At 44.1% G+C, this 12473-nt stretch overlaps 1 protein-coding gene across 4 annotated transcripts in view; it reads left to right on the top strand.

Annotated features, from left to right (window-relative positions):
- The first annotated feature begins 3043 nt into the window (after nucleotides 1-3043).
- The window catches only part of LOC127052007 (NADH-cytochrome b5 reductase 2), a 36884-nt gene continuing 27454 nt past the window's right edge, over nucleotides 3044-12473 (top strand). For 3 of the 4 annotated variants that reach the window (XM_050955155.1, XM_050955158.1, XM_050955154.1), the window contains exons 1-5: nucleotides 3044-3125; nucleotides 4627-4773; nucleotides 6097-6169; nucleotides 7354-7460; nucleotides 10981-11110. In XM_050955155.1, coding sequence (XP_050811112.1) covers nucleotides 3111-3125; nucleotides 4627-4773; nucleotides 6097-6169; nucleotides 7354-7460; nucleotides 10981-11110 — 472 coding nt within the window. In that variant the 5' untranslated portion in view covers nucleotides 3044-3110. The remainder of the gene's footprint in view (nucleotides 3126-4626; nucleotides 4774-6096; nucleotides 6170-7353; nucleotides 7461-10980; nucleotides 11111-12473) is intronic. The other variant, XM_050955156.1, reaches the window with a different exon arrangement.

Consider the following 12473-nt stretch of genomic DNA (forward strand, 5'->3'; position numbering starts at 1 on the left):
TTGGCCTAAAATCTGCATCCATGGGAAAAGATATCGGAAACCCCATGGATCTTATGTGGGTATCTGTGTTGCCTTCATGTGGCTCCCAACTCTTTATTGCCCTGTCTCCTCCCTCCTCCCTTACCCGCTGAGGGCCACACATCTGACTCCTGTGTTATGCTGTTTCCAGTACTCCATCTTTGCTTGTGCTCAGGTGAGCTCCACTGGAGAACACAGAGCAGCAGTAACTTGTATGTCATACTCTCTTGATATACTTTGTCAGGGAGCATGAAAAGCAGATATTCAACCTCTGGCTGCCCACACACCTTTTCCTTTGTGGGGGTCTTCAGTGGAGGAACTGATGGCAGCTGCATCATGCAGCATGTGTTACTCCATTTGTTTTCCACAGGGTCTTCCCAGGCCTATTTTTCTCTTGCTTTATCCCTGCTGGCTTCCCTCTATGCTGTGGAAAGGTAAGAAGCATATGAGCCATCACTGTAATTTTTAATGGAAGAAAATTGCCTTCAAATATTGGACCCACACAAAAGGAGGAAGCTTTTCCTTTCTGAAACCAGAGACAATGGGCCTGATTTTTCAGGCACTTACACAAGTGTAAATTAAGGAGTAAATCCAGTGGAGTCAATAGTTTCACCTGTGTAAAACTGGACAGGTGGAGTAGAATCCAGAATCCAGCTTGTGGTTGGCAAGAAAGGACCATCACTAGAAGAAAGAGAAAAATAATATTGGCTAGAAAGAGGCCTCAGAAATGGCCTGCAATAATCAAAAGATCAGATAAAAATCCACTCCTGAAATTCTTTCAAGGGTTTCAAGACACCTTTATTGCCTTCATCTTATCATAGGAATTGAAGTCATGTCCTTGAGAGAAGACAAATTCTTTTCCCACCAAAAGCACAGTTCAGAAAGCCACTGATAATCTAGTCACACAGCTCTGCAATCATTAGAGTCACAGTAAAATATGCTGGAAGCCACATGTTTGAAACTAACATACAGTGAAGTTTAGGATTAATTCCTGACTGAGGAATTTGTGTTTAGAGTTTTTTATTGTAGTTTAGTTTTGTCAAGTCTTCAAACTGTAAGTTGAACAACATGGAAACTTTATATAAAAATGTTGCTTTCTTTAGTCTTTATTTTAAAATGTTATAAGTATAAATTGTTTTTCCAACTGAACAAATTAACTGTTATTCTGCCATGGAAAATAAGAAGTCATGCCACCTTAATCAATCTTTGTGGCATCAGAATCCAACAGCTTCTGCCATGGAAATAAATCTTATGCTGCCGAAGAATTCCATGGGTCCTGATAATGATAGACTATGGGCTTTGCCCATTACGTTTCACTAACTTTAAGGATTTATTAATGTAACTACTGAATTGTAAACCAGGGCATTTTCCAGAGCACATCTCTGTTCTCTGGCAGTCTGAATAATGGGGAGAATTAATGGTATTTGAGGCTAAACATTCTCCTATTTTTTAAAGTGATGAGTGGAGAAAACAGTGGTAAGAAAGGTAAAAATGATAGGAACCAAGAAAATAAGAGGTGTAGAGGTATTGGATTATGCATTTCCCCCCTCTTTTTATAATCATACTTGCTTCATTATATAATAATATAATGCATGCATTTTACTTTCAGTTTGGATAACTTCACCAGCATGACAAAATATACAAGTGTTATTAAAGTTAATGCACCAAGAAATTGTCTAGGACAGGTTTAATATAGTACTGAGGTTTTATATCTTGCAACCTTATTGTACCACTGTCCATAACCTGACGGTGGAAAATTATTGCTGGCATCTCTTTCTCTTCTCCCAGAGTTATGCATTATTTTCCTTTCTTGCTTCTTAGTATAATGTGTGTGTGCATGCACTATTTTAGGTCATGTCTAAACTGTGGGGACTGTATTGGCACATGGCTATGCCAGCATAACCCCATAGTATCAACTACATTGATGGAAGGGATTTTCCATCACTGTAGGAACATCATCTCCCTGAGCGGTGGCTTTTCAACAGAAGCATTCTTTCACTGAACTGTGTCTACACTGGAGGTTACTTTACTCAGGAGTGTGAAGAATCCACACTTCTGAGCAATATAGCTATGTCAAAGTGATGGGATAGTCACATTACACAAAGTGGCAGAGCAGGGTAAATTAGATTAGTTAATCTGATGAGCTGCACCTGGGGGAGAGCCAGGGCTTGAAAGGTTGATTGATGGAGGCAGAGAAGGAACAGGTGGGGCTAGTATAAAGCCAGGCAGCAGAGTGTGTAGCCACTCTCAGGACATTGGAGAGGATATATGAAAAGGTTCAGGGGAATAACAAGAAGATGTAAAATGGTGCAGACCTTGGCTGCTGATTGGAGGGACCCTGAGCTGGAACCTGAAGTAGAAGGTGGGCCACTGCAGGAGTGGCAAGGTCAGGGCAGTGAAGGGAAGACTGCCATTTTGCATGGAGAGACTTTGATACCCCAGAAGGGGAGGATTATAGTGACCTGGTGAGGGGGCCAAACCATGAGGAGAGAGCACCCTGAGTCACAGAGATAGGTGGCAGCATGCATAAGTCAGTGACAGAAGGGGGCATCAGACCTGGTGATGAGCTAATCCCCAGGTGGGCTATTAGGAGGCCCCTGCAGGGTGAGTGGGGCCTGTGATAGTCAACCTAATTTTTAAGCATAAATCAGGCCTCATCTAGACTGGTGAACTTCAGTGGTTGGTTAGGGAACATGGTAAGTGCAGTGGAAGTGACCTCTATAGTCAGCTGCTAGCACACTGCTGAAGCAGGGAGAGGGGGAAAGGATTGCCGGGACCAAGGGTCAGAAGGTGTTGAAATGCGTGGGCAGGGTTTTCCAGTGGGCTGAGGGAGCAGTGGGAGTGTGCATGGCAAAGTGTGGGCGGGGGAAGGGGAGCGTGCAGGGCACGAGGGGTTTGCACGGGCTGGACAGTGTACTGGGGAGAGGGGGAGTGTGCAGGAGCTGGGGAGAAAGCAGGGCTGGAGGAGGTGCACTGCGGCGGGGCGGGGGAAGTGTGCAGGGCGGGACTCGGAGGAGTTTGCAGGGAAGAGGACGCGGAGGTTTCACCGGCGCGGAGCGGGAGTCGACTCGGGAGCGCTGCCTGCCGCAGTCATGGAGCCGAGCGCGGTACGAGGGGCGCCGTGTCCGGCGTGCAGCGCAGGCTGCGCCGCGGCTGGGCTCTGTGGTACCTGCTCCCACCCCTGGCCGGGGCGAGGGATGGGGCTGTTTGAGGAACTCCTGGGAGCGGGGGGAGCCGCTTTAGCGCAAAGGAGCATGGGGGTGGGGGCAGGAATGGGGGCTGGGGCCTTGAGGCGGGTGCTCAGTTTGTGTGTTTGTCTCTTGTCCGGCACCCGCAGGTTCTCAGCATTTCTGAAGCCCCAGATCCTCCTCACAGCCTCGCCTCCCGGGGAGCTGCGCACCCACCCGTCCGTCTGAAATATGTGGCCATAACATTAACGTGCCCAGGGTCACTTTAGCTGTGTCCCTTCGAGGCTGGTGCATGTGCTGCTCTAAAGCAGTGTGCGCGAAGGCTGGCTGACTCTCTGATGGAGGGCGGGATTAACCTTTTGTGGGCCTGGTGCCAAACATCTTTGTGGGCCCCCATGGGGAGAATGGAGCATGGCCGGGGAGGTCAGTCCCCGGAGCGAGGGGCAAGCCAGAGGCAAAGGGGAATGACAGAGGTGGCCCTGCTTTGCCCAGTGCGAGGGCACTATTTACAAACTGGCAGTTGCCAGATGCATAGTGACCTGCCTGGCACTGTGCTGCCAGCCTGCCCCTTCCTCTTGGGGGTGGGCCTATGCCACACCACACAGCCCCCCTGCCCAACACCCCCCAACTCCCTATGGCCAGAGCCCCCCTGGACCTCACTATGCCTAGTGCCCCCTGAGACCCACCCACAAATGCACAGTGCTCTTCACACCCCCACCCCTGTCCACAGCCCCACCACAACTGCCCAGAACCCCCACTTCCTAATGCCCCAACACACAGATCTTCCCTGCCCCTTCACCCCCCCACCCAGGCTGCCCACAGACCCATTCCCCCAAGCCCTGCCTCCTGGCCGCACTCACTGGCTCTGCTGAGAGGCACTGTGTCTGCTGGGCTGAGCCGGCAGCGCAGCCAGGGCTGGTCCCAGGGCCGGGAATCACTCCAGTCTCTCAGGAGTGGCATGATCCACCAGGCCAGGACCTGCCCTGGTTGGGGTCCCTCAAGATGCACTTGTTTGGAGGGACCCAGCCAAGCCCTCTACACTGTTTCCCCTCCCACACACACCTGGCTGAAACTGGCCAGGCTTCTGCACCAGTCCCAGGTGGCTCAGCTCCAGGGAGACAGGTGGGGCACCACAGGTGGTGGGAAGCAGAGACTGCCCAGACTGCCTGGAGTCCAGCCAGGGGGTTGAGAGGAGCAGGGGAGTGGGGCCAGGGAGCGGAGAGGAGCCCTCGGCCAGGCAAGGGGCAGGCTGAGAGGAGCAAGTGGTGGGCAAAGGGAGCCAGTGGGGTCTCGGGGCACAGTGCAAGTGGAGCAGGCGGGGGCCCCTTCTGAGCATGTGCCCAGCTCCATGGAGCCACTGGAGCCATTGTAAACCCAGCATTGCTCTGATGTCATTTATGATCTGTTTTGGTTTTTTTAGGACCTGGCCTTGCTGATTGCTTTGGTTGTCATTGCTGCGACAGCCTTGCTGTTAGTTTTCAAGACTAGGAGATCCCAGAGGAAGAGTGATCCCATTACATTACAGGATCCACACACTAAGTATCCATTGCCATTGATAAAGAAAGAGGTGACGAAAGCCATTTGGTTTTAGAATCCTACCAAACTGCTCTGTGAAGAACACTTGGATTGTGCAGCCTACACTTTCTCAGGGAGGAAACATGGTCTAATGACCAAACCGGGACTGGAGTTAGATCTGTGCTCCTTCCCTGGCTCTGACTCTCGTTCACTGTGTGATCTTGAGCAGTTCAATGAGTCTTTGTTTTGTCTGTGTCCATATCTGCAAAATGAAGACCCATAATGAAAAGTTATTTCATAGGAGTGTTTTGAAGCTTGCATAATTAGAGATGAACCCAAACACAAATCCCCTCACTTCTGAAATTTGGAGTGGATGTTTTAAAATTTGAACTTGGATCCAAAGTGTTTCTCTGGTGGTAATGGGTTAGCTCAGAACTCTGATATGAACATCCCTGAATTTTGGGATTTCCAGTTGTGAGTTTTGTGGTTTAAAGGCATGTCTATAATTAATGTTTGTAAAATTGTTTTGAGGTCCTTAGTTAGAAAGTAAAAAACATTATTTTTAGTATTAAATAACCTCTTTAAAGTATCTCCATGAGTGTTCCAATACAATTTTATCATCACCTTTGGTAATAAACTTTTTATATGGCACCCGGATCTTGTATCCTCCCTGTTCCTTGAGTGGGTTTACTTAAAACAGGATTCTCTGTCGTTAAGTATTTAAAGTATTTGGGAAACATCTCATATTCATAGCTGCTACTGGAAATGTCTTGGCATATTTTTTCTAAATGTTGCATAAATTTGGGTCCTAAAACATAATGCAAAAATTAGTGTTTACTTTAGTTACCCCTTCAAAATAGTAAATAACTGGATTAGTTTCTTTGAATGCACAGTTCTTAATCCAGAGGCATATCTTCCTTTTAATACACTTAGAATTTGCATTGGTGGAAAGTAGGAGTTACATATTTACATTAAGGAAGGCTGTGCCTCTACTGAGGCATGCCAGTTCTGTCATAGATCTGGAAACGTCAGAGATACAATGAGCATGCATGTTGATTAGAGAAAATCTAATGATTTTTGTTGTAAGGCTGCAGTTGTCACAATGTCCTTAATCAGTAAAAATTGCCTTCCTGTTGGCTTTGGGGGAGAGGAGAGGACTTCAAGATTTGGCCCTTTATAACCAGGTTTAGAAAAAGATGAACTGTTAGACTTCACTGTCAAAACTGTTTTTGTTTTGCTGCTTGGATTTTGGCTTGCACTTTAATGAACAGTAGTTTCACCAAAGAATATTGTGCTGTTTTCCAGATTCAGAGGGATACTGTACTGTCTTGTTAATACCACGTTGTTTGTTCTCCGTCTCTTTGCTTTCCGACAGGAGATCAGCCATGATACCAAGAAATTCAGGTTTGGGCTTCCGTCGCCGGATCACATTTTAGGGCTACCTATAGGTAAATACTGAAACTCTTTCCTGTGATGATTTTTATTTGTAAATTTAGGATTTTGCCTTTTTTTTTTTTTTTTTTTTTTTTTTTTAAGTGTAGTGAATTTGGTGCTCAGGAAGATGGGGTATTAAAAACTCCATCTAGAGGCAGCCATGGTACTGCATTGTTGGACAAGCTCTCTATGTTGTATAGTACCATGTGACAAGAATCCTAGATTAGCACTGACAAACAGGAAAAGGAACGGAGGCTGTGTGGATACCTGTTAGGCTGGGAGCAGCATCAAAAGCCAAATTACTGTGCTTTCATTTTTTCATAAATCCCAAATATAGGTTGACTCATGTATTAAACTGAGCCCCTTCCCAAATATACTTGTATAGGAGAAAGTCCTACAACTGTAGGTTATATGTGAAGACATGTGTAGAGTCTGCAGCATCTTGTTCTAACTGTGGGCCCAGCCACTAGAACAGAGAAAAGGAGATGTGACAGTAGGAATAGTCTGATACAATTTTATCCCCTCTACTGAGTCGCTGTCTAAACTGCAACAAAGCAAAAATCTTCTGTCCAGTAGAAATAATGACTATTCTCTATATTGGTTTTTCAGTAATAGGGATCTGGAATTGTAGATTTATACATGGTATTGCTTTATTGGCATGAATTGGGAAGAGTCACAGTGGGCAAAGTGTTTGTTTGTTCAATATCTGAGGTGGCCCTGTAAGAAATGGGTTAGGATCCGTGTACTGGTAATTTCAAGGTGTGCAGAACAAATGAACAAAATAGCCCGCATGACATAGTTCAGCAATTTATTTCATGGTTGTAAAAGGAATTTATACTATTGCTGTTCTCATGACATATAGTGTGTGTGTGTGTGTGTGTGTGTACTGCATACTCCTGATGGTGTTATGATAACCATGGATTATGCAAATACACATATTGAAGGATATAGAATATATTCTCAACAATAGCATTTATTTGATTAGACTGAAATGTAGTGAAGAATGTTTCTAGGGTTGTATGACTAGATGAGACATAACTTCTGTATCCCAACAGGATTTGCCTCTCGTGGTTAGCTTCTAATGCTTTCATTGGAGTTATTGTATATGTTTAGATTCCTTATTTCCCACTCCATTCTTTGTTTTCTCTTCCCCCCCAGTCCTGAAAGTGATGATTAGATTGTAACTCTTTCTCCCTAGGACAGCATGTTTACCTCTCTTCCAAAATCAATGGTAATCTTGTCATCCGCGCCTACACTCCAGTTTCCAGTGACGAAGTAAAAGGTTATGTTGACTTAATTATAAAGGTAAATATTAGCTACCTTAATGTAGACAAATAATTTAATCTAACTGGACATGTTCACTATCCAAGTGTAGAGGGAAATGCTTGCCTTAGGAAGGAAAGGATTGGATTTCAGTGACATTTAAAATGATGCTGTCAAACACTGTAGTTTATGCTCAAAATCTGACCTTTCTTAAAATACGGTTATTTGATGGCAAAAGTCTTCCAGGTTAGTATTTATTTTAAAATGTATTTAGCGAGCCTGGAAGGTGCTGGATATTAGACATGGAAAGTTGTCATAAACAGATAGCTAAGGGTTAATGTCTCTTTCACCTGGAAAGGAGTAACCTGAAACACCTGACCAGAGGACCAATCAGGAAACAAGACTTTTTCAAATCTGGGTGGAGGGAAGTTTTGGGTGTGAGTTCTTTGTCTTGGGTCTGACCCTCTCGGCTCTGAGAGTGATCTTTCTATCTCCTGCCTTTCTAATCTTGTTTCCAAGTTGTAAGTACAAGGATAGTAAGACAATAGGTTTATATTGTTCTCTTTTGTATTTACATGTGTGTAGTTGCTAGAATGTTTTAAATTGTATTCTTTTTGGATAAGGCTGTTTATTCATTGTTCTTTTAAGCAATTGACCCTGTATATTGTCAACTTGATAGAGAGCCTATTATTAATGTCCTTTTTTCTTTCTTTTTATATAAAGCTTTCTTTTTAAGACCTGTTGGAGTTTTTCTTTAGTGGGGACTCCAGGGAATTGAGTCTGCAGCTCACCAGGGAATTGGTGGGAGGAAGAAGTCAAGGGGAAAATCTCTTTGTGTTAGATTTACTAAGCCTGACTTTGCATACCCTCTGGGTGAGGGGGAGAGAGATTAGATCTCTCGGTACTTGTGTTTCCAGGACTGGAAGCAGGGAATCTCCTAGGGTCGTCCAGGGAGGGGAGCCTGGGAGGAAGTAACAAGGAAACAAGGGGAGGGGGTTATTTCCCTTTGTTGTAAGACTCAAGGCATCTGAGTCTGGGGGTCCCCCAGGGAAGGTTTTGGGGAGACCACAGTGAGCTAGGCACTATATAATTCTTAGCTGGTGGCAGTGGTACCAGGTCCAAGCTGGTAACTAAGCTTGGAGGTTTTCATGCTAACACCCATATTTTGGACGCTAAGGTCCAGATCTGGGAAGAAATGTTATGACGAGTGAAGCCTATTTATCTGTTGAATAGGTAGAGGGGGGACACTGCACATTTCTCCCTACAACTCCCTACCAATGCCTGTCGTTTGAGGGGGATGTTTTTTTGGTGCCTCATTCTTTAGGGATGAGACAGTGATTGATACAAGGCTGCCAATTGTGATAGCAGTTTTTATGATGTGACACCTGCCTGTTAGGAATTTGAAACACCAGCTTATTTCACAATGTCCTTTAAATGATATAAATCTCACTAGTAAATCTGCCATCACAACTCTAAGAGTGAGAAGAAAACAATAGTTACTATTTCGGCACAGTATCCAGTAAAATGACAGCAGGAGCTCTTCCCTGCTACTTCTTCAGCAATGATTAATTAAGGACTGTTCTTCCCAAAACTATGCTGCTGCCATTGATAGGGTTTACATGTAAGTAGAAAATAAGTGACAAGGTGCTTGCTAACTTCAGCTTCACTAGAGAAATTCCACCACGCCTCTTTAAACTTGGAAGTTGTTCTAATGAGATTATTATTTGGAGAATGCCATAAGCGCAGAGTGCTCTACAAAATGCATAGAAAGACAAAGGGCCTGGTTGAGCTCTCATACTGGAACAAATTAAAGTCAGTAGTTAAACTAGTGTAAAATCCGTGTGAAATCCGAATCCGGTGAAGGTTGCCTTCTTCAAGAGCTCAAATGGATAACCAACATGGGGCAACAGTTCAGATGCTTTAAGGCTGGGGACCTAATTAGTGAAGAGTTCATCATTAGAGTTGGTCAGGAATTTTTCAATGAAACATTTTTCATCAGAAATGCTGATTGATTGAAACCAAAACTTATTGCAGGAAAAGATGAGGTTCAACAAAACTTTAGTCGGGAAAGTTTTCTCAGGACCAGGATTGAATTTTTTGGGAGTGTCTCTCTTGTTTTGTCAAAAAAAACTTTGAAAGGTCTCAGGTCATTTTGATGCAGAACAGGAAAAGTTTGGAAATTAAATTTTTTTAATGGGATAGGAAAACTGTCTTCAGCCCACCTCCTGCTTATCATGGGAAGGCTTAAAAAAGAAGTGGCTTTAAATGAGACATTTGGAGGAGGAGAGGGAGCATTTGGTTGCCGAAACTGGGCTGTTCAGAGTGCAAAGGGTAGAATAAAATAAGGTTTGACGCTAGGATGGGAAGGAGACAGAGGTGCAGAAGGTTATGAAATGAGAGCAGAGATGGAGGCTGGGGACGAGATGTGCAGGACCATGAGAATCAATGAGGACCTTGAATTTAATGAAGGAGGAGAGAGGAAGCCCTTAAGAGTATTCTAGGTGCAGTGGAAGTGGAAGAAGAAAAGTCGGCATCTGCTCCTGGCATGAGCACGAGGCCCTCGTTGTCCACAATGAGATTCTTGTACAGAGTTCAGCTTTAAAAATGAGCTGGAATTGATTTTTGTTAGTCAGGATGGGTAGAGAAGGAGATGGTATTGCTTTGCTCTCTCCTTGCAGAGAAGTATGTTACAGCCTGCACATCTATAACCCACTCTTTGAGAATCTGCCTTGCACATTCCCCAGACCATCTCTGTATGCTAATGCAGCAGCCTTAGATTTTTCTCCTTTATTTCCTTTCTGATGCTTGCAAAATTGAACAATGGACTTGCAGTTCTTTGTATACATGGTGCAGTGTCATGAAAAAATGTTGCATTTTCTGATTCAGCGTTAGAATCCTGGAAGATTTTGAGGAGGGATGTTTGTAGAGTTTCCTTTGCTGGAAGCTTTCAAGCTAGTGTGGATTGTGGAGTGCACTGTGGTTTGGTCCCTGGACTCTGGAGTTCTTCTAATCCCCATTCTAATGCTGACTGTCTGCCTTTGGGCAAGCCACTTTCTCCTTCTGTTTTCGGGTTTTGTTCTTGTTCTGATTCCTCATGTTGTGAGGATTTGTCAGCGGTTTAACATTTGTAAAGTTTTTTGAAGGTGAAAGGCAATATTTAAGGCAATATTCATCTATGGACTGTATGGTGGCGCCCTTTTGAATGCTGTGACATATAAAAGGAGCTCCTGCCATTTTCTGGAGGGAGAGTAGTGATGGAGGTGACTTGAGGCTGGTGTTGCAGAGATATAGGGATATAAATGCAGTGCCTAGAGTCCACATGGACATTCCCATTAGCTACACTATTTGTTACAGATGGAACAGAAGCAGCTGCATGAAGCAGCATGTTGCTTATTACACTGTGGTGGTTTCCAGTTACAGTGCACAAACAAATACTGAGAGCGAGAGATTTTCTGAGTCTCATTTCAGGTGTCCAGTGTATTATGCAAGATGTTTTTGAGAGAACACCATTGCCGTCTGATAGCTAAATGGTGAACCACTAACAACTGTTGTGTTTTTTCAGGTCTACTACAAAAATGTCAATCCAAAATTTCCTGAAGGCGGGAAGATGTCCCAGTACTTAAACAGCATGACTGTTGGGGATACCATTGACTTCAGAGGGCCAAATGGGCTCCTTGTATACAAGGGGACAGGTACTGTGATGTTAAAAAGGAGGGAGGGGGAATCTAGTTATTTTCAAAAGCAATTTAAATCTTGAGGGCTTTCCAGATTGGGACACTGCTTTCTTTTGAAATGAAATGGCAAGAAGAGTCCCAAAGTTCTCCTGTGGCAATTCTCTCCCAGTGTTCTTGACTAGCGCCTGTTGTAGTGTGACCATGTGGGGGAATGAGAGCACTGTACTTGTCTGAGAATGGGATGACTGCGACTGTTCGTGTCAAGGGAATTAAATCCCCTCTTCTGTATTGATACAGTCACATTTTTCTCAGTGACACAACAATATATTTGAAGTAGCTGAGAGTTTTTTAATCTTTTTGTACTAGATGCTCAGGCTGAAAATCTTAAAAGAACTCCTTTGGGAAGCACATCCTTCTTGCTTTGGAACTCCCTGGTGGCAAGCCAGCTTGCCCTGTTTTAAAACAGGCTTGTCTTGGATAAGGATCTTTCGGAGTGGGAGGGACTCATGTGTTGAGGGACTCTCACATAAGATGGTTGTAAAAGAGTATAAGGGATTTTGCCCTGATCTTGATTGACTGGGACTGTACACCTAAAACTTCCATCTGTTTCAGTGGCAGCTCCAGGTGCTTGGCACGTCTCAAGATTAGGCCCTTTATTAGGAATGAAGTACAAATGAGTCTTATTTTTTGGATGGAATCAATGAGCCACACAAGTTACAGATCCACACACTTTTCTGTTGCACTTTGGTTGCTATAGACAACAGCAACTCTGCAGCATTGGTTACAAATCTGTTAAATGATTCTCAGAGCGTGCATTTGTAAAGCGTTCGTTATGAGGCTTTCTCTTTTACTCTTGGAGATATGTGGCATCTGAATTGAGTTACAAGCTGTGTCTTATTTTTTGATTACCCCAAAGCAGCAGTATCCGCTGGTGTAGAAAAGAAGTTATGTAGCTTTTTTGATCTCTGGATACTAGGGGTCAAGGTCACATGACATTTATTTCAATGCCAAGGGTTTGATTGGATTCTTCTTAGCTAATAGGTATATAGAGATAAATAAATTACTATAATAAAAAGGGTCTGGTCTGAGTGTGCAGAACACTAATATATTTAATTGATGTATTCGTTGCAGGGTCTCATGGCTCAAAGCTCTTGATCTGTTAATGTTTTAGTGCAAGTCTGTTGAACACTAACATTATAAAAGGCAAGATCCTCAGCTTTGCTCCTATGATGCAAAGAGATCATAAAGATGACTTAATTAGCCTCCTGAGGATTTCCTCAGGGGAAATCCCCGGGTGACAGTTACTGCTATTCCCAGCTCTCAGGGTAGGGTGCGTGGTCACTGTGCTCCAGCAATCCACAGCTGTAGGATGACCTTTTGG

This window comes from Gopherus flavomarginatus, chromosome 5 (genome assembly GCF_025201925.1).
Source record: "Gopherus flavomarginatus isolate rGopFla2 chromosome 5, rGopFla2.mat.asm, whole genome shotgun sequence".
In the NCBI taxonomy this organism is placed as follows: domain Eukaryota; kingdom Metazoa; phylum Chordata; order Testudines; family Testudinidae; genus Gopherus; species Gopherus flavomarginatus.